The 19111-nt window shown below is 45.9% G+C and overlaps 1 protein-coding gene across 20 annotated transcripts in view; it reads left to right on the top strand.

The window, feature by feature from the left end:
• DOCK7 (dedicator of cytokinesis 7) overlaps positions 1-18483 on the top strand; it is a 102074-nt gene extending 83591 nt beyond the window's left edge. For 13 of the 20 annotated variants that reach the window (XM_064429086.1, XM_064429095.1, XM_064429085.1 and 10 more), the window contains 16 exons: positions 160-256; positions 1208-1342; positions 1953-2105; positions 2556-2714; positions 2973-3073; positions 3845-4037; positions 4533-4676; positions 5411-5542; positions 6123-6137; positions 11213-11338; positions 12170-12259; positions 13052-13288; positions 14502-14645; positions 15427-15533; positions 16489-16656; positions 17946-18483. In XM_064429086.1, the coding sequence (XP_064285156.1) occupies positions 160-256; positions 1208-1342; positions 1953-2105; positions 2556-2714; positions 2973-3073; positions 3845-4037; positions 4533-4676; positions 5411-5542; positions 6123-6137; positions 11213-11338; positions 12170-12259; positions 13052-13288; positions 14502-14645; positions 15427-15533; positions 16489-16656; positions 17946-17988 (2044 nt within the window). In that variant the 3' untranslated portion in view covers positions 17989-18483. Of the gene's footprint in view, positions 1-159; positions 257-1207; positions 1343-1952; positions 2106-2555; positions 2715-2972; positions 3074-3844; positions 4038-4532; positions 4677-5410; positions 5543-6122; positions 6138-7604; positions 10170-11203; positions 11339-12169; positions 12260-13051; positions 13289-14501; positions 14646-15426; positions 15534-16488; positions 16657-17945 lie in introns of those variants that run through there. The other 7 variants (XM_064429087.1, XM_064429097.1, XM_064429089.1 and 4 more) reach the window with 2 other exon arrangements.
• The last annotated feature ends 628 nt before the right edge of the window (positions 18484-19111 follow it).

Raw genomic sequence — 19111 nt, 5'->3', positions numbered from 1 at the left:
AGGGGGTGCATTGAAATATCTTTGTGGTGTTGCCCAGTGATAAATATACAGACTGTAACTGGGAGTTTCCTGCTAGTGAGAGAACATTTTTGACTGGAAAATATGTGGGTCTGTTCCTTAATCAGGAAGTAATTTTGCTTCTCTGTTTTCTCTGATCAGGTCAAGGGCAGAGATAGAACACGAAGCACTCATCGATGGGAATCTTGCAACAGAAGCCAACCTGATAATTTTGGATACTCTAGAGATAGTTGTACAGGTGAGGCTGATAAGAAAATGGAGATGTAATGGCATTGCAGTCACCTGGCCAGGCAGCACTTTGTTAAAGAAAACTGCCTTAGTGCTGGGAGAACTGTTCAGCTGCAGCAGGAAGGGGGTGATGCCTCTCCCAAATCCCAGCCTGGAACCATCTGGTTTTACATTGCAATGCCTTCCTTCAGTCTTGAAATTGAGAATTTGAAGATTCTCCTTTCCTTGTAGTATAAGAAATAGTTATTCAGGAATGAACTGTAAAAATCCCCAAATCCTGCCCTATCCCAAATACTTCCTCCAGTTCTTCCCAAGCCTGCCACAAATCACTGGGTTCCAGGTCAGTCTCCTGGACCTGTACTCACTTTGTCCCCTCATTTCTGGACAGATGAACCTGGGCACAGACTGGGAGCAGGCGGCACCATGCTTCCCAAATCCACCTCTGATCTGCAGAGAGACCCAGGAATCCCAAGGATTGTACTTTGTGCCTGAGTAACCCAGCTAGAGCCCAGCTATGGGTTTTCCCTCTAGCAGAACAATGTCCCTAAAAGTCAGAGCCTCACTGGGGACAAAGAATCCCCAATTCCACCTGCTTTATCCATGGATCAGGTGTTCCTTACCTGGGGGTCGCCTCAGAACGGGGCTGTTTGGCAGGCCCAGCTAAGTGAGTAATTTCCCCATGCAAAGGGCTTTTGGTCAGAGCTATTTGCTCTCTTTCACATGGACAGGCACACAGGAGGTTCATTTTTCTCATGGAATCTTGGTTTCCCATTTTTCTCGTGGAGTCTTGGTTTCCCATTTTCTCATGGAATCTTGGTTTCCCATTTTCTCATGGAATCTTGATTTCCCATTTTTCTCATGGAGTTTTGGTTTCCATTTTTCTCATGGAGTCTTGGTTTCCCTTTTCCTCATGGAGTCTTGTTTTCCCTTTTCCTCATGGAGTCTTGGTTTCCCTTTGCAGACCGTGTCCGTGACAGAGTCCAAGGAGAGCATCCTCGGCGGGGTGCTCAAGGTGCTGCTGCACAGCATGGCCTGCAACCAAAGTGCCCTTTACCTCCAGCACTGCTTTGCCACACAGAGAGCTTTGGTCTCAAAGGTGAATCCCCTGTGGGGACAGAAATCCACCCTGAGCAGCACTGAGGGAGGAAGGCACTGTTTCTTCCTTTGTATGGGGTCACTTCCCCAAGCAATTATTATTTTGGGCAGTATGAATTTTCAGGCAGCGTAGCCTGGCCTTGTTTTCATGGGCAGTACTTGCATTTCTGCATTTTGGGCTTGGCTGCCCCAAAAGGTGCAGCTCACACACCATGGATGGGATGTGAGTTCCTGCTGGCTGCCACTGAGTGGGAAGAGGCAGTGGGGAGCTCAAGGCACAGGTGGGGTTTAAGCTGGACAAATCTCACTTTAATTTGTTTCCCAGTTTCTGTAGGTGTGCGGGGAGAAGCTCAAAGTTTTAAGCCTGAGATTTTGGGAGTGATGTAAATCAGTGTGAGGGTGTAGATGTAGGAGCAAGCTGGAGGGGAAGGTAAAATGGGTTGCCTTCCAGTGCTGCCAGTTTTGCCTTACTGTAAAGTGATTGAAGGGAACATCATTCCCCTCAAAAGAGAGGGGTTGGGCTCATTGCAGTGCACCCTCACTGCTGCCTGTTTGTCTGGGTGCTCATTCCTGCCTGTCCAAGCACCGATTCCTCCCCTGCTGTTTTCCAGTTCCCTGAGCTGCTGTTTGAGGAGGAGACAGAGCAGTGTGCAGACCTGTGCCTGAGGCTCCTGAGGCACTGCAGCAGCAGCATTGGCCCCATCAGGTCCCACGCCAGTGCCTCCCTGTACCTCCTGATGAGGCAGAACTTCGAGATTGGCAACGTGAGTCCTGCTGCTCTCACTGGGTTATTGCAGATAACAGGGCTGGGGCTGCTGGCTGGGGTGCAGTCCCCCACAGAACTGGGGACACCCTGGGCCGGGGGCTGTGATTGACAGCAAAGATAATGGGGTTCCAGTTTTTAGGCTTGGCCAAACCAAAGCCAGCCGGGATCAAGGATGTTTCGTGACAGCATCATCCTGTTCAGGGTGTGTGAGGGGAGACCATGTGCATACAGACAACATTAATATTTTTGCAGGAGAACCTTTATCTGGAACTAAATAATCATCAGATGATGAAGTTTGGCAGCACCAGGTTTATTCTAATCACTGCTCTGAGACAGCCTTTCTTGCAAAACTTCAGTTTTATTTTCTCTGTCGGGTCAGGGGGAGGGTGCCATGACCAAAGCACTGTCTCCAGGCTGCTGAAATACCGTAACAACATCTCTGTTGCAGAACTTTGCCAGAGTGAAGATGCAGGTGACCATGTCCCTCTCATCCCTGGTGGGAACATCCCAGAATTTCAATGAAGAATTTCTGCGACGTTCCCTCAAGACTATTCTGACATATGCTGAAGAAGATCTGGAACTTAGGGAGACAACATTTCCTGACCAGGTAAAAGACATAAACCACCATATGTAATTCATTAACAGGCTGTGCCTAAAACTCAATCTAGAACTGGAATTTTCAGGCACTCCCTGGAAAGGGTTTGGGGTTTGGTTTTTTTAATCATCTAATCACATAAAACTCAGGTCTTTGATTAGTTCTGACAAGATGCAAACACACAAAGATTCAGAGTGACCGTGTTCCTCACATAACAATGTGTAGCTCAATTCCCATTGCCAGTTCTTTACAACAGCTTATTTTTCACAGGTCCAGGATTTAGTGTTCAACCTCCATATGATCCTGTCAGACACAGTTAAAATGAAGGAGCACCAGGAAGATCCAGAGATGCTGATTGACCTGATGTACAGGTAGAGTTGGCACTGTAGAGACAGGAGATGCCAGTGCTCCACGTGGGTTAGGGCTCTGATGCTGCACATTTGGGCACTTACAGGACTTGATTGTGGAGCAGTTTTGGGTCTCACTGCTCACAGACCAATCTATGCCTGTCTGCTGTGTTTGAGTGTGGTGCTGAGAGGTTTTGTTTGGCATTTAGGCAGCTTATCTTGGATAAAAGTAGTTTTCATTCCCCAGCCATCCCTGGAAATCTCATCTTCCACCTGAGAAGGGAACTCTCCCTGCTTGCTTCAGGGAAAGCTTGGGGGTCTTCCAGCACCTGCTTGCCCAAAAGGCTTTTTGGTGGTGCATGCAATGGTGTCCATATGCAAAAGATATTCCAGAGCCAAGTTAAGCTCCCAAGTGCCAAATTTCATGGTGCTGTCTGCACAAATAGCCCTGAGGGCTTTTAGTGGTCAGCAGAGGTTTTGTTGTAGGGAGCCAGGCAGGTGTGCTCTGACTGTGCCACACCTTTGGATTGCCACCAGTCTCAGGTGAAACATGGGCTTTGGTCAGGAGCTTCAGCATCACCCACTGCTCACCCACCATTAACTGGCTCAAAAATCTGTAGTTCAGGGTGATTTCCCATCTCTACAGCTTCTTGTCTCAGGGGTTTCCAGACAGCACCAAGGGGGTTTGGTGTTTAAGCAGAAGTGACTAAATACAGTGTGAAAAAGCCATGCTGAAGGGCTGTGCTGGTTCAGAAGGAAAGGGCGTGGAAGCACAGAGGTTTTCTCTCCCTTTAGGATTGCCAAGGGCTACCAGAATTCCCCTGATCTGCGGCTGACGTGGCTGCAGAACATGGCAGGGAAACATTCCGAGAGGAGCAACCACGCCGAGTCTGCCCAGTGCCTGGTGCACTCTGCAGCCCTGGTGGCCGAGTACCTGAGCATGCTGGAGGACAGGAAATACCTCCCTGTGGGCTGTGTGACATTCCAGGTGGGCATCATCCTCCCTAAGGGGTTTTTGGGCTTTGCTGCTGAGCTGTAAAACATTTCCATGTGCTGGGAGTTCTGTGCCTTCATCCTCAAACTGTGCTCGCTGTTTGTTGCATGAATGAGATGCTGCTCTGTGAGAAGAGAAATGTGTATTTTATACAGATGCTCTACAAAAATAGATGTATTTTATATATACACTACAAATATGGCAATATTTTACATATATACTCTACAAAAATAGATATATTTTTGTATGCACTACAAAAATGGCAATATTTTACATATATACTCTATAAAAATAGAAAGCCATATTTTACGTATATAGTCCACAAAAATAGAAAGCTATATTTTATATATATATACTCAACAAAAATAGAATGCCACCTCTACAGAAATTCCAGGATTTGACTGCAAATCAGCTGCCTTTCAATGTACTGAAAGTGTTGAGTGTTGTTTGAATTGAGTAAATGTATTTTTATCTCTTGTATCTCCCCAGAACATATCTTCCAATGTTTTGGAAGAGTCAGCAGTTTCTGATGATGTTGTGTCCCCAGATGAAGAAGGAATCTGTTCTGGGAAGTATTTTACAGAAGCTGGTCTGGTGGGATTGCTGGAACAGGCTGCAGCATCTTTCTCTATGGTAGAAGACTTTCATTTCTTTACCTCTCTTCTCCAGCAACCTCACACTGCTGGGCAGTAGGAAGGAAAATGTTTTCTCTCTGAGTGTATAATTCTATTGTAAATGCTTAATTTGCACAGCACAATTGGAGTTTTAATTAAGACAGCCTGGTTTGCCCTCTGCAGTAAACCGAGGAAAAGGAATGAATTAATTCCCAAGACACAACATGAAGTGTCATTCATTTGGCTTATAAGCACAAGTAGCAATAAATCCAGAGCAAAAACCTGGAATTCCTGCTCAGCCCCTCTGTGCAGTGGCTGCCCACGATGGGCTGGACCCACTCCATGAGAGAGATCCTGGGGATCTTCCCAAGTCCATCTCTCCTGGGGTGCCAGAAGTGGATGCAGAAGTCACCCAGGCTGAAGATGTACTGAACAGAAAAAGCTGAAATGTGCATTTGAGCTTTTCCATATTTAGGATCCTGTTTAGACTGTTTTGCTCTTGTGCCTGTGTCCATCCAAAATATCCCAGGATTGGTTATGTTAATGATCCTAGTTACTGGCAGCATGATGCCAGTACTCTTGATTTCAGGGGTAACTGAGGATTTTACTCCATTTATCTCTGGGTACATTTCAAGAAATGATGTGATTATCCCACAGCCACCTTTTCATTTTGCAGTTTTATCATTTAAATGCTGTGTGTGTAATTCTGGCTGTTGAATTGATGGAGCAATCTGATGGGCCTTATTTTTGTAGGCTGGCATGTATGAAGCAGTTAATGAGGTTTACAAAGTCCTTATTCCTATTCATGAAGCCAACAGAGATGCCAAGAAGTTGTCTACTATTCATGGTAAACTGCAGGAAGCATTCAGCAAGATTGTTCACCAGGTAATGGTTTGAATTTTCAGCTGCAGGGTGAATTGTGAAGAAACTTCAAATGCTCAGTGCAAGGAAAATGAAAAACCATTATTCTCAGATTCCAGGAGAATTGTTAAATGATGATCCACAGTAAATACAAGGATCATTAACAGGTTTTTTTCTGGAATTTAATATGAGAGAACATCACAAACCAAGATTTGTTGTAACTTCAGAACTATCCAAGACTTAAAAATCCCAGATTACCCTTTGAGATGTTCTTTTAAACTGTGTTTTGCATGCTGGGAAAATCACTGTACCTTGCCTTTAGCCTGGTAGGTAACATCCAGAAGTGCTGGGGGGTTTATTTGTTTGTTCTTGTGGTGGTTAAAGAATTGAAGGAACCTTTCCAAACTTGGATGGTGCAAAAGCCACCAGGTTAATTAAGGGTTGTGAGGGGCCTGGCTGTGCTGGGCCAGAGGAGGCTGCTTTGGATGCATGATGACTTAGAACCATTGAAACCATTGCAGGCTTATTGCTGGTCATGTTTTGGCCTTTGAAACTCTTTTTTTTTGGTTTCTGTGACATGCCCTTTTTACTTTTTATCACACAGAGTACTGGCTGGGAGGTAGGTAACTCCATCTTAGTTAGCAAAGAACACTAATTGAGTTTCCAGATGACTCACGCCAACGCTTGCCCACATGTGCTAGTTGTGGGTGTTTCTGTTGCTGTCTGCTGTTTAAAACAATTCATTAACCAAAGAAATCCCAATAAACCATGGTTGTAGAAGGAATTTCTTCATAAGCAGCTGTAGGTAGTGCATGGATGCTGACGTGTTCCACTAATGAGGTTCTTTGGTGAATGAGCCACTGTATCATCACTAGTTTGTTTTTATAATTTGTTTATATTTCTTTCCATCAGCATTGACACAGAAAATCATCCCTCCATACCATATTTTCACCCCACCCACAGGGGTCGATTTAAGCAGTGCTCAGAGGTACCAAACACAAACCTGGTTTGCTGCAGGTGCACCTTTGATCTCAGGGGAGAAACTGCTTCCTTTTGTTCTCAGTCAATTTATGTAGGGGTTTATCTGGCAGTAAAAGGGCTCAGGTGTGTTAACTGGGGCCAGTTTTGCTGCCTGGGTTTTTGAGGAGGCTGTGTGCTCAGAGTTCTGCAACACACACCACGAGAACCACGCTTTTGGGTTAAAAATGGACAAAGAAATTGATTCATCTGCAGGGCCACTTTGACTCCAGCCCTAGTCCAGTTGGCACAGTGGGTGCATGAGCATGGAGAAGTCTCAGAAAGCACTAAAAAGCTCTGTGAATATGATGTTCTTTGTTTAGGCTTTATCTTTCCAGTTTATTTTTGATTTTCTATGGATCAGGCAGCTCATTTTGGGCCACCTCCCTCCAGGTTTCCACCACACATTTACTGAACCGAGGCTGAGACAAAAAAACCTTTTGTGTTGTGGGACATAATTAAGGCTGGTGATGTCTGAATGTCAGTTTCAATTCCAGCCTGGCAAAAAATGGAAATTGAGCAACTTAAAATAAACCCTGACACTTGAGGGCTGGCCCTGGAAGTCGTCCCCTTGTCCCCATGGAAGGTCCAGGCAGACACAGCCCAACAGAAAACCTGTGCTAAGTGTGGAAATGATGTTAATGTGTTCAAGCCAACAAGGCCTGTGAGCATCTGTTTTATTATTCTGCCCCTAAATCGACCCCTGGAGAGACTCCTGCCATTGGTTATGATTCTAACACCACTTGGTCATGTTTTACTGCATGGTAAAAGACACCGTGGGTTCAGCTCTCCTCTGTCATCGTGCTCCTTCATTGCCACACTTTTTCTGACCTTTGTGCTTTGTAGCTTTCAGGTTTGTTGCATGTTTTGCCCTTTTTTCCCCTCCCCTTATTTTAAATATTTTAATGGATGCCTGCTCCCATTTTTTTTAATTTTAAAATTTATTTGCTGCCAATTTGCTGCTTGTTTGTTTTATGGAATTTCCCTAATTAAATACTTTCTGTTTTCTCCTCTATCGCCCTGGTTGCTGACCCTCCTCCCCACTCTTACTATTGTCTGTTGTGGTAAGTTCCTACTTGTGGAATTTTTTTTCCCTTTCTCTGCCCCTTTTCCCCCACCTCCCCTTTTTGGTTTTGGTTTTGGTTTGGTTTTTCTTTTTTGTTTTACACTGTGGAACCCCCAATTTCATTTTAGCAAAGAGCTATGCCAACAGCAGCACCCCCCTCATGGCACAAGGAATGTGGTGTTGCCAACTACAATCATTGCAGTGTCCTGGGTCTGGCACCAGAGCATTCCTGAGCTCTCCTTAAACACACCAGCTGATGGGCTTTGTGTGCTTATTCATGGAATAAATGTTGAATTTATTCTGTTTGTTTGCTTTTCAGTTAGGAAAATTAAGTAAAACTCTTTTCATGCTGTGCCACAAGAATTCAAAAACTTTTTAAAGCTGTGTATGAGGAGGTTGCCAGTGGATAACAAGGCTCCAGGAGCTGATTCTTTTCCAAAAAATCAATATTGGAAGGCTCGTAGTAGTTGGCAACACTGCAGAGGACCTTGGGTTAAAATTGAGCAGGAAAATGACAGTGCTGAGTTTGGTAAAGATGAGTTGGATTCTGCACTTTGAAGGAGTTGCTTTTGTTCCTGCACCCTTCAGGCAGCTGCTGCTGTCCTGGTGGAGGAAGCAATGATCCCTCTTGCACCTGATTTATCTTTTTTTCCCCCCAAATCTTGTTGGCAAAGCTTTTTGTGTGCGTGCAAGAGATAACCCCAAAACTTTATTCCCAGCAATTTGGAAAGGTATTTACCATGCATAATAACAAATCATGAACCTTCATAAGTCATGGTGGCTGTTACCTGCTCTGCCAGTTGTGTGATGGCTATTCAGTGTTCACCTTCATTCTCTTCTCCTCCCCAAAATCCTATTATTTTTTGATAAAATAATAGGAGATACAATGCTTTTAATAATTCCTTCCTCATATCTGCATTTTTAGCTCTTGCCAGAAACAAGACCACAGAGCATTAAATTGTTTGTTCAGTTTTCCCTGCTGTGGCTGGGAAGTGGTTTGGTGTTGGCTGAGTTTGAGATCCCAGTACAGAGCCATCCCCTCTCCCTGGTGCCAGGCATGGAGCTGATCCCAGGGAAGTGGCAGCTCCTGAATATCCCTGGGAGGCCTGGAGTGGTCTGCAAGTGTTTCCCCCAAAGGGGTTTGCTCCCATTCCCTTGCCTCCAGGCACAGATTTCCAGCATGAATCACATCAGGGGCTGACAGTGCTCCTCACTGCTGCCTCTGGGATCCCTTTAACTGGGATTCAGCATCTGGATTTACCAGGGAGAGCCAGAGCAGCATGGGGATGAGCTGGGAGCTGACCTCACACAGGGACAGGGAATCTCACCAGACTTCCCTGGAGATCTGCCACTCCTGGAGCTCTCCAGTGCCCCAAAACTCTTATTTTATGCATTTAGTAAATGCCAGCAGGACTCCTCAGTGATTTTTTTGCTCATCAACAGACAGCATTCTCTTCCTCCTTTATCATTTTTACCCTGCCTGTAACAAGGGGCTGCAGGTGTCCATGGCAAAAATTCACTGTAGAGATCTGGTTCTGCAAATGCTGGAAACCCCTGGCCCAGGAGGAAGGAAAAAACTCATTAATTAGAAATCAGTGTGTCCTCAACCTCCCAGTGCCAGGGTTGGGGCAGGATCCCACAAACTTGCCCATGGAGCATCATGGCCAAGCCTTGTGCTGGCCCTGGGGAGCTGATCCATGTGGCAGACATGGAGCCATGGAATGGTTTGGGTTGGAAAGGACCTTAAAGAGATCAGGTTCCAACCCCACCTCCCCCCAGGTGCTGCCTTGGGAAGGACTTTGAGAAAGGAGCCCTGGAGTCAGAACCTTCTGTCTGTGACAGGTGGAAGCTGGAAATGCTGAGTGTTGAGGGATTTTAGTGTGGATCATGTTACCCAAAACTGAAAAGGTAGTGATGAGGAAAAAAGGATTGAGTAGCTCAATCCTGCATTAATCCAGAGGGATGGGCACTGGACAAAGACAGGGAGTCCAAGGAAATGGCAACATCCAGTGAAACAGCAGCAGCTCTGCAGCTGGAGTTCCACCCTGGGAGGGCTGCTGGCATCCTGTGGTGTGCTGAAAGCCCTGGAGAAGAGCTGCAGCAGGATTCCCAGAGGGACAGGCTCTAGAGCAGGGTCCAGGGAGCCTGGGCACAGCCAGCTGTTGCTTTTTTGGGATGAGGGCTGCTACTCACCCCAGGTGCTTCAGGAGGGCAGAGTCAGCTCTGAAGTGGAAGTTTTTGGCCCTCAGGCACCTCCAGGGGGATGCTCCAGTTTCCTTCAGCCAGGGGAAAGCAGTGGAGTTTTTGTAGTCTGGAGTTTGCCTGAAGGGTTTTCATTAATTTTAGTTTGGCTTATTTATCCTCTTTGCCTTCCGTAGATCGTGTTCACCATCACCACAAGAGATCAGTTTTGCCATAGCAAAATACTAAAATAAAACCTGGCAGCCAGGACACCTGTAAGGGCTGTTTGAAGCCAAAACCTAACCCAGCTCAGGGACACTTGAGTGTCCTTTACTGCATCACACTTTGTCACGAGAGTAAAGGTGAACATTTTGGAGTTTCTTGCTGAAAGGCATCCCTGGTTTGTGCATGCAGCGTGAGTTCTTTAACACAAGCAAGGTGTGTTTAATTTGTAAAGCATTTTTCTTCTCTCTCTCTCTCTCTCTTAATCAGATTTTCTCCGTTGCCTTTCCAGCAAAAAGTCTTTCTTGTTTCTCTCCTTTTGTTGCGTTTCGGGGCCAAATTCACCACTGGCTCCCCTGGAAGCAGGTACATGGCACAGGATTGCATCTGCTTTCACCAGGAGTGACTTTGGCCCTCTCTCCTAGACAGTTCCTAGAGAGTGTAACACCTCCCAGCTGGAATGCTGGTTCAAGAGCACTTGTGTGTGTGTGTGTGAGTGAACTGGACATTGACTTGGGCCCAACCCTGCAATTCCTGGAGGGTGGATTTGGGGTGATTCCAGGGTGTCTGACCCCTGCAGGGTCTCTGCACGGGCTTTGGAGAGCCTCAGATAATGATCCCAACAAAGGGATTTGCCTTTGGCAGCCTCTCAGAGATATCTGATGCTTCTTAAGCTGAAAGAGAATAGATTTAGGTGGATATTGGGAAGGAATTGTTCCCTGTGATGAGTCTCAAGTTCCCAGAGAAGCTGTGGCTGCCCCTGGATCCCTGGAAATGTCCCAGGCCAGGTTGGACAGGGCTTGGAGCACCCTGGGACAGTGGGATATGTCCCTGTCATGGCAGGGGTGGCATTGGATGGGCTTTGAGGTCCCTTCCAACCCAAACCATTCCAGAATTCCATGATGGCACCTCCAGGCTCCTCCTGGGTTGGGAGAAGTCATTGCAGGGTTGGGCTGATGGTCGTAACTGATCCATAGAATTCCATATTAGTTTATAATTCCATTGTGGTGTTTGCTGCTAAATGCATCCATGCTGAGTTCCAGGTGTGTTTTTTTTCTTTCCCTTCTTTCTTTCTAATTTTTTTCTCTTGTTTTTAAATTTCTTTTCATTTTTGCATAAATTCAGGAGCCTGCCTGCAGCCGTGCTTGGGGGTGTGCGTGTCTCCACCCTGAAATAACCTCTTGTTTCTCCATCCCTAGGATGGAAAGAGGATGTTTGGCACCTACTTCCGAGTTGGTTTTTATGGAACTAAGTTTGGAGACCTGGATGAGCAAGAGTTTGTTTACAAGGAGCCTGCAATAACCAAGTTGGCTGAAATCTCCCATCGGCTGGAGGTGAGAGGGTTTCACTGGAACTTTGACTTCATCATCAGTTGTTTCACAGGAGCAGCCCCTGTTTGGGTGTCTGAGAGCTGGGGCTGGTGTCCCCTGCCCTCCTGCTGGTGCCACCTCTGTGGAAGGAGAGAGGAATTCCCTGATCAGAGGCTCTCCCTGAAAATTTGTGATGTTCCCATTGTCTTTCTCCTCCAGTAGGGTCTTCCCAAGGCATAGACTGAGTCTTTGCTAGTCTCTTCTTTATCTTCTGGTTTCTCCAAGATGTCCTTGTGGTCCATAAATTCTGCATTCCAGATGTCCAGCCTCAACAGTCCATCTCAGGCTTTGTTCACTGAAGCACAGCAGAGTTGGTTTATCAAAACTTACAGCTTCATTAATTTTCCCAGGCTGTGCTCCCACAAAAGTAGGTTATGACAACGTTGCTAAATGCTGGCTAAGAGTAATTTAGGAATATCACAGTATTTATAATTAATATATATATAGGTTATGATTAAAACAGTTAATTTAAATGTTAATTAAAATCATTAACTAAAATGTAAACATTCTATCATTTCCAACACCAGTGGATCCCAAAGTGACCCGTTTTAGTTGCACACAGACACAAAACAAACCCAAATGCCTCGTTCAGAACCAGGCACTGTTGGAAGGCTCTCCTGCTTTCCAGGGTTTGTTTTTTCCCATTGCCTCTGGAAAAGTGACTGTTGGAATTCTCCTGGGTTCAGCAGGTCACATTCTGTCAAAGGCATGTGGAGCTTCACCTCCCCTGAATGTGCCTTTGCCCCCAGCCCCCATCATGCATTTGATGTTTTTTTCCTTTCTCCTTGGTTGTAGGGATTTTATGGAGAACGGTTTGGGGAAGATGTGCTGGAAGTGATCAAGGACTCAAACCCTGTGGACAAATGTAAACTTGATCCCAACAAGGTAAGGGCACAAAGTGCAGGTTTAGAGATAGAACAGGTCCTGAATGGGTGAAATTACAGTGGGACAAATTCTGCCCTGAATTTCACCATGTAGGCAGCAAAATCCATGTGCTGAGCATGTTGTGGCTGCTTGGGAGGAGAGTTTGGGAAAATAATTCCAGCAAGGGATGCAGAACTGGCCATTCCCTTCCCTGGCCTGGCAGTGGTGGGTGGGAAGGGAGGAGGTGAAAGGACAGAGGCTGCGCTGGCCTTGCTCTGCTGGGTGCAAGGAAGGAGGGGCTGTGCCATTCCCTGGCTTTTGTGCAGCTGCAGCATTTTGTCACCTTTGTGCCACGTCCTTCAAGAGTAGCAGAAAGAGCAGGAGCAGGCCTGGGAAACAGCAGAAAGAGCAGGAGCAGGACTGTGGCACAGGGCAGGGCAAGGAAGGGTTTAGATTGGATATTGGGGAGAAATTCATTGTGAAGTGCCCAGAGAAGCTGTGGCTGCCCCTGGATCCCTGGAAGTGCCCAAGGCCAGGTTGGAGCACCCTGTTTTAGGGGAAGGTGTCCCTGCCTGTGGTAGGGGTGGGCTGGATGGGCTTTAAGCTCCCTCCCACACGAAGCATTGCGTGATTCCATGATGTGAAAGGCATGGGAAGGGAAGGACAGTGAGCTGTGCTTTACCCAGCCCCCAAACCAGCAGCAGCACCTCGGTCCCTCCGGTGTGAGCGGGATTTTTGAAGGCAAAGCCCAGCCCTGGTTTGTGCAGTGGTGTTGGGGGGACAGCACAGCTGAGAGCCCACTCCCTGCTGCAGGCCTACATCCAGATCACCTACGTGGAGCCCTACTTCGACACGTACGAGATGAAGGACAGGATCACCTACTTTGACAAGAACTACAACCTGCGGCGCTTCATGTACTGCACGCCCTTCACGCTGGACGGCCGCGCCCACGGCGACCTGCACGAGCAGTTCAAGCGCAAGACCATCCTCACCACCTCCCACGCCTTCCCCTACATCAAAACCAGGATCAACGTCATCCACAAGGAGGAGGTGAGGCTGCAGCTGGGTGGGAAATGGTGCCCGGTGGTGCAGGAGGCTCTTTGTCCCATTCCAGCTTGCCTTAGGAGCTTGGGACTTCTCCCTGGTGCCATTGGAGCCAAACTGAGCCCAGACTGATTTGGGGATGTGCCGGCCCCACCAGCTCCAGACCTGTAGGGGCACTCTGCAGGTTGAGCTGTGTTGGTGTTGGAGCAGCCTGGTCCAGGGAAGGTGTCCTGCCCGTGGTGGAGGTGGAGTGGGATGAGCTTTAAGGTCCCTTCCCACACAGCCATTCCATGATTCGGTGACAATGGAGGTTTGGGAATTTTCCAGGGGTGGGCAGGATCAGATGTGGTCACTGGGACACTGTGAGCAGTGACCCAAAGGGACACGAGGGAAACATCTCACACAGCTCTGGGGTGCCCAGAAACACATCTAAAAACCAAACCTTTTCTTGGTGTCACTGAACCAAGGTGATGCATTTCTGAGGTCCTGTTGGTGTCCTCCACCCCTTAGTGGTGCCACCCTGTGGATTTCTTTTTTTTTTTTTTGGTAAGGCTGGGATTAAATGTATGAGATGGTATTTTTTATGTTTGGATTTAGTTGTTTATTCGTTTTTAATTTATATTATAATTTTATAAATTGTGAGTTTTGTAGTATTTTAAAAATTTTTAAATGGAGTTGTATTTTAATAAAGTTTTTAAAGGATAAATTGTTTCATTAAGAAATTATATTTAAATTATTTTTATTTTTAATTTAATAATTAATTAGTTGTGGTTTGTAATGTGGACTTTTTCTTCAATTATATAATATTATTTAAATTTATGAAGAAGATTAAGAAGAAGATTTAGTTTTTGTTTTATATATATTATTTATATATATAACAAAATTTTCTATGTATTGTTTTCTATATATTATTATATTTTAAATCTTAAAGTTTTTTATTATGTGAAATTATATACTTTTGTCTAAATTATATATTTATGTATAATTAGTTATTATTATTAGTTTTATAGTTTTATTATTTAATTTTGGAATTTTTTTTATGGTGTTAGGTCAAATGCAGTGTTCCCTTGGGGGTTAGTGCCTGTCAGCACACAAAGTCTGAAGTTCTCAGTAGCCAGGGTTCCAGCACAACCCCACTGAGACCTGGGTGTTCCTCAAGGCCTGTGCCTGGTTGCCAAGCTCAGCCTTAACAAAAATCCTGTTCTGGCTCCTTGCTCAGATCATTTTGACGCCCATCGAGGTCGCCATCGAGGACATGCAGAAGAAAACCCAGGAACTGGCTTTTGCCACCCACCAGGACCCTGCAGACCCCAAGATGCTGCAGATGGTGCTGCAGGGATCAGTAGGTACCACAGTGAACCAGGTGAGCATCACTGTCCCAGCTGCACTCTGGGACTGCACAGCCTTGGGCCTTGTTTCTCAATTCCCCTGGAGTTTTTTCCCTGTTCAGTCTGTGGGATGTGTTTAAGGTCATTTAGGGAAGGTCTAGGCCAGCTGTGATTTTGCTATTTGAGTAAGAGTCTTGAAAATGTGGAAAGAAACTGGAAAAAACATCCCTCCCTCAGTTACTGCTCCTTCCTGGCACTTGCAGTTGTTTCTGCCTGCTCCTCTTCCCTAAACCTTCCCTTTGTTAGCCAGGCTCTGCAGGATTGTGTCCTGCTGTGGATTTTCAACAAAATGGAAAGCAGTGGAGATAAACTGAGGAAAAGCTGAAAGAGCCTGAGTAAAGCACAGTGCACAAGCTGGAAAAAAATCAGCTGGAGTTCTGAGTGCTGGGTTGAGTTTGCAGTGCTGGCAAACACTCTCTGGCTTCCATCTGCATTGTTTAAACTTTGCCTCAGTTGTGAGCTGAGCAAACTTGGTCAGGAGTCCTTATAAAGGAAAACAAATGGAGAATCTGTGCAGTTTCTCACACTGTTTTCCAAAAGCAGAGTTTTAAATAAAACAAAGCAAGGCTTAAAGGCGACTCAGTTGTCACTGAGGTTGGTGATTTACACCAGATTTCCCAGCTGCAGCTCTTCAGGATGCTTTGTGTAAGGAAATGTTGTGTTCTGTGCATGTTTTCTAAGGGGCTGAGCTTTCTGCAGTGGTTGGATATGACAGACAGTTCCCAGAAACTCACTGTGCCCCTTCTTCTCCTAAAGGGACCATTAGAAGTTGCACAAGTTTTCTTGTCTGAAATCCCCAACGATCCAAAGCTCTTCAGACACCACAACAAACTCCGCCTGTGCTTCAAGGACTTCACCAAAAGGTATGGCAAGGGTCCCCAGGGCACCTGCCAGCTGCAGTGGCTGCTGCCACCCCAGCAGGGCCACGTGCAGTGACCCAGGGCTGTCCTGGTGTCCCTCACCTGCCCAGGTTCCATGTGCAGCTCCTTCCTCACCTGCCCAGCCCTTCCCTGTTGCTGCTCCCTGGCTTCATGGCCCGTGCTGTTATCAGGGAGGAATTGATCCCAGCTCAGTGTCCCAGAAATCACAACAGGCCAGAGCTCCCAGCCTGGCAGGGTCAGGAGATGCTGCTGGACTGGCCAGGAGATGGAATTTCCTTCTGAAGTGTATTTCTCCAAGCAGAGTGGAGGGATGCTGGCACAATTCCCTGGAGAAATGTGCTGGCTGCTCTACTTTCCTTGAGTCATGCAAACTGCAGGCTCAGTCCAGCATCTTCTACAGCACCAAGAAATTTTAAAAACCACCAAAGTAATTGAAATGAAAAAGCTGTGAGCAAATAGATCCAGTGGAAGTGTAGCTTTCCTTTGTGAAATAAATGGTTTTGCTGAAAACAACTGATACAGTTGTTTTCCTACCCTTTATTTAAATTACATTTTTGCAAGCAGAAGAGTTCTTGATGAACATCCCAGGCTGCTCTTTATTAATCTCTCCTGATTTATCCATCTTTAAATCCTCTGGGACTGCAAGTGGCTCTGTGGAAATTAGCCTTTCATTTCTCTTCAGAGAGGATAAATGTAACTGGAGGGTAAATGACAATAAAAAAGGAGTTGTCACTCTGGAAATGGGAGATGTGACATCCTCTCCTTGCCCCCTGGACACGAGGTGGTTCAGCTGAGCCTTGATGACCAAAAGGCAGGACAAAGGCTATTCCCTGTGATCCCAGAGGGCCAGAGTGGCTGCTTTTGGACTGTTGGATGAGCACACCTGTGGCAAGGGGCTCTTTCTGCATGCCCAGCTCTCAGAGGGTTTGTGTTGCAGGTGTGAGGATGCCCTGAGGAAGAACAAGAGCCTGATCGGGCCGGACCAGAAGGAATATCAGCGGGAGCTGGAGCGCAACTACCACCGGCTCAAGGAGGCTCTGCAGCCCCTCATCAACAGGAAGATCCCACAGCTCTACAAGGCAGTGCTGCCTGTCACGTGCCACAGGTGCATATTTGGGGTTCCTCTTGGGGCACAGGGTGTGAAACAGGGCTCTGAGCTTCCTGGGATTCTGCGCCATCTGTTTGTTTTCGATCCTGGCTGTCCTGGCTGAGCCTGTTCCTTTTCCCTTCTGTCCCTCCTGAGGGCACATTCCCTTCCCAGCAGCTGTGGTAGGTGGTGTTTGCAACTTTCCTTTTGTTCCTCAGCTAGGACAGTCGGTTTTTGGTTTGTTTCCATCCTGCATCCCATTCCTTTTAGATGCAAAACCACCCTCAGCATGGCAGGACTTTATTCCCAATGAAAATGGGATCAGGTGCTCCACTGGGGGGAAATTGTTGGTGCTGGAAGACCAGGAAGCTGGAGATTGGGTTTGTGTGAGACAGGACATAAAAATCCCAGTGGGAATCACAGAAGGGTTTGGGTTGGAAAGATCTTAAATACATCCAGTCCCACCCCCTGCCATGGGCACCTTCTGCCAGAGCAGGCTGCTCCTACCTGGTCTGGAAAAATTCCAGGGTGACCAAAACCTCCATGTGCAGGTCATGGATGAGCAGGGGGATTTGGGGTACAGCCACGTTCCAGCCAGGCTGTGGCTCCCAGATCAGGGCCAGGAGTGGTTCCCAGCAGGAATCTGGGACCCCTGTGGAGTTCCCTGGCAGCAGGGCAAGGCTGGATGTTCCTGGAGCTGAACTCAGGGGGTTTCTGGCTGCAGGAAGGTCCCTTCCCTCCCTGCCCAGCTTTGGAATGCTGGAGCTCTCCCCAGCTCTGTGTCCCAGCTGTTCCCTGGCAAATTTTCCTGGCTGGCATGGTGGGAATAGCAGAGCTTCCCTCCCCACCCAGCCAGGAGCACTGCAAGTGCTTTTGGTGTGGTAATTATTATCTTATCAGATAATCAGCCTAATACAGGTATGACATTAAATACCCTGAAAATCACTGAACATCCTGAGTTGGAAGGATCCCACAAGGATCACTGAGTCCAACTCCAAGTATTCCTGGCAAATTCCACTTCAGGGATGTGTTTGAAAGATTTAAATAAGGTTTCAGTTGTGCAGGTGTTTGTGCTGCTTCTCTGTGTACACAGGAATTAAACTTTCTGTCAGTGTTTTGGATGATCCCAGGTACAAACCCAAACCCAATTCCTTGGAAAAGCAACGAGTTTTAATGCCAGTGGACTTAATTTTTGTTGTAACCAGCTCTAGAAAATACTGGAAATCAATTCAGAGTCATTCATCTGGTGAGGCTTCTTATTTCACCATGGAAAATCTGAGCTCATCATTGTATTTTCTCTCCCTCAGAGACTCCTTCAGCAGGATGAGCCTTCGCAAAATGGAAATCTAAACGAGTTAAAAACCAAAATAAAAAAAAAAAGCACTTAAAAAATTAAGGTTTTGAAAAGAAAAAGAGCCTTGTTATCAGCACTGGGAATCAAAGAAGTTTTATTGTGAAATAAAACTTGGACTTCATCCTGGACATCCCACACACCTCTTCCTCCATCAAAGTGTTCAGTGGCCAAAAAAATCATTCTGAATTGTCAAATGTAGACTTCTCAATGTTTGAAAAGAAAAAAAACCATCATGGCAGTGGTATCCAGAGTATTGGTGATGAGCTGTAAACTTACCTGTTTTTTAAGGCATTTTTATGACTCAAAGGTACACTAAAAGCATTTACCTTTATTTATAGCATTACCTAATGTTAAATTTATTTTACTTTTAGTTCCTATATTTAATTTATATTAGGACCATACGCAAATGCATTTTGGAAGTTTTTAATGTAGTGATGATGCTGATGGTTATTTTGATGGTACTATTAAATATGTGAATGTTTACACTTTAATTCCCTGTGCATTGGACTTCAGGGCTCAGCATCCTTGGGGAAAAGGTTCAGAGCAAGGTAAGTCCTGGTAACATTAATTAACAGAGTGCTGATTGTTTATTATCCCTGTTCTTTTGCTGCAAACAAAACAAAACAAACACCTCCTTCAGTCCATCAGGGGAAGTTTCAGCTTCACTTCTGTGTGTTCCTGGGCATCTCCACCAGCTGGGAGGTCCCAGCATCTCCTCACCCCTGGAATTAGCAGTGTCCATGGAACTGAACTCATTTTGTGTCCATTCTTTAATTTATAACCTCATTTCACAGGGCAGAAGAACCTAAAACGGTATCACAGTTTACAAGGGTACAAAGCATTCTTTGCATTGCTGTTTATGTGAAGAAAGATGTTTTACAGAGCAGATATTTTGGGGTCTAACACTGCACTTTGAGGAAACATCAGATTTGGAGCTGAGTCCACAATTCCTAAATCTTGTCTTTAATATTTTTCCTCTCTGTGGTGAACAAAGTCCCCTGGAAGAGGTGGTGTGTGCTTAAACACATTTATTCTCTCTCCATAAATACCTAAGTATGCATAAAAAAAACCAGATATACACACAAAATCTGAATTTGATAAACATACTCTTTATATATA

The sequence above is a fragment of the Passer domesticus genome, chromosome 7 (assembly GCF_036417665.1).
Source record: "Passer domesticus isolate bPasDom1 chromosome 7, bPasDom1.hap1, whole genome shotgun sequence".
NCBI classification, from domain to species: Eukaryota; Metazoa; Chordata; class Aves; order Passeriformes; family Passeridae; genus Passer; species Passer domesticus.
Note: the sequence above shows the minus strand (reverse complement) of the source record. Positions and strands in the feature narration are given on the sequence as shown.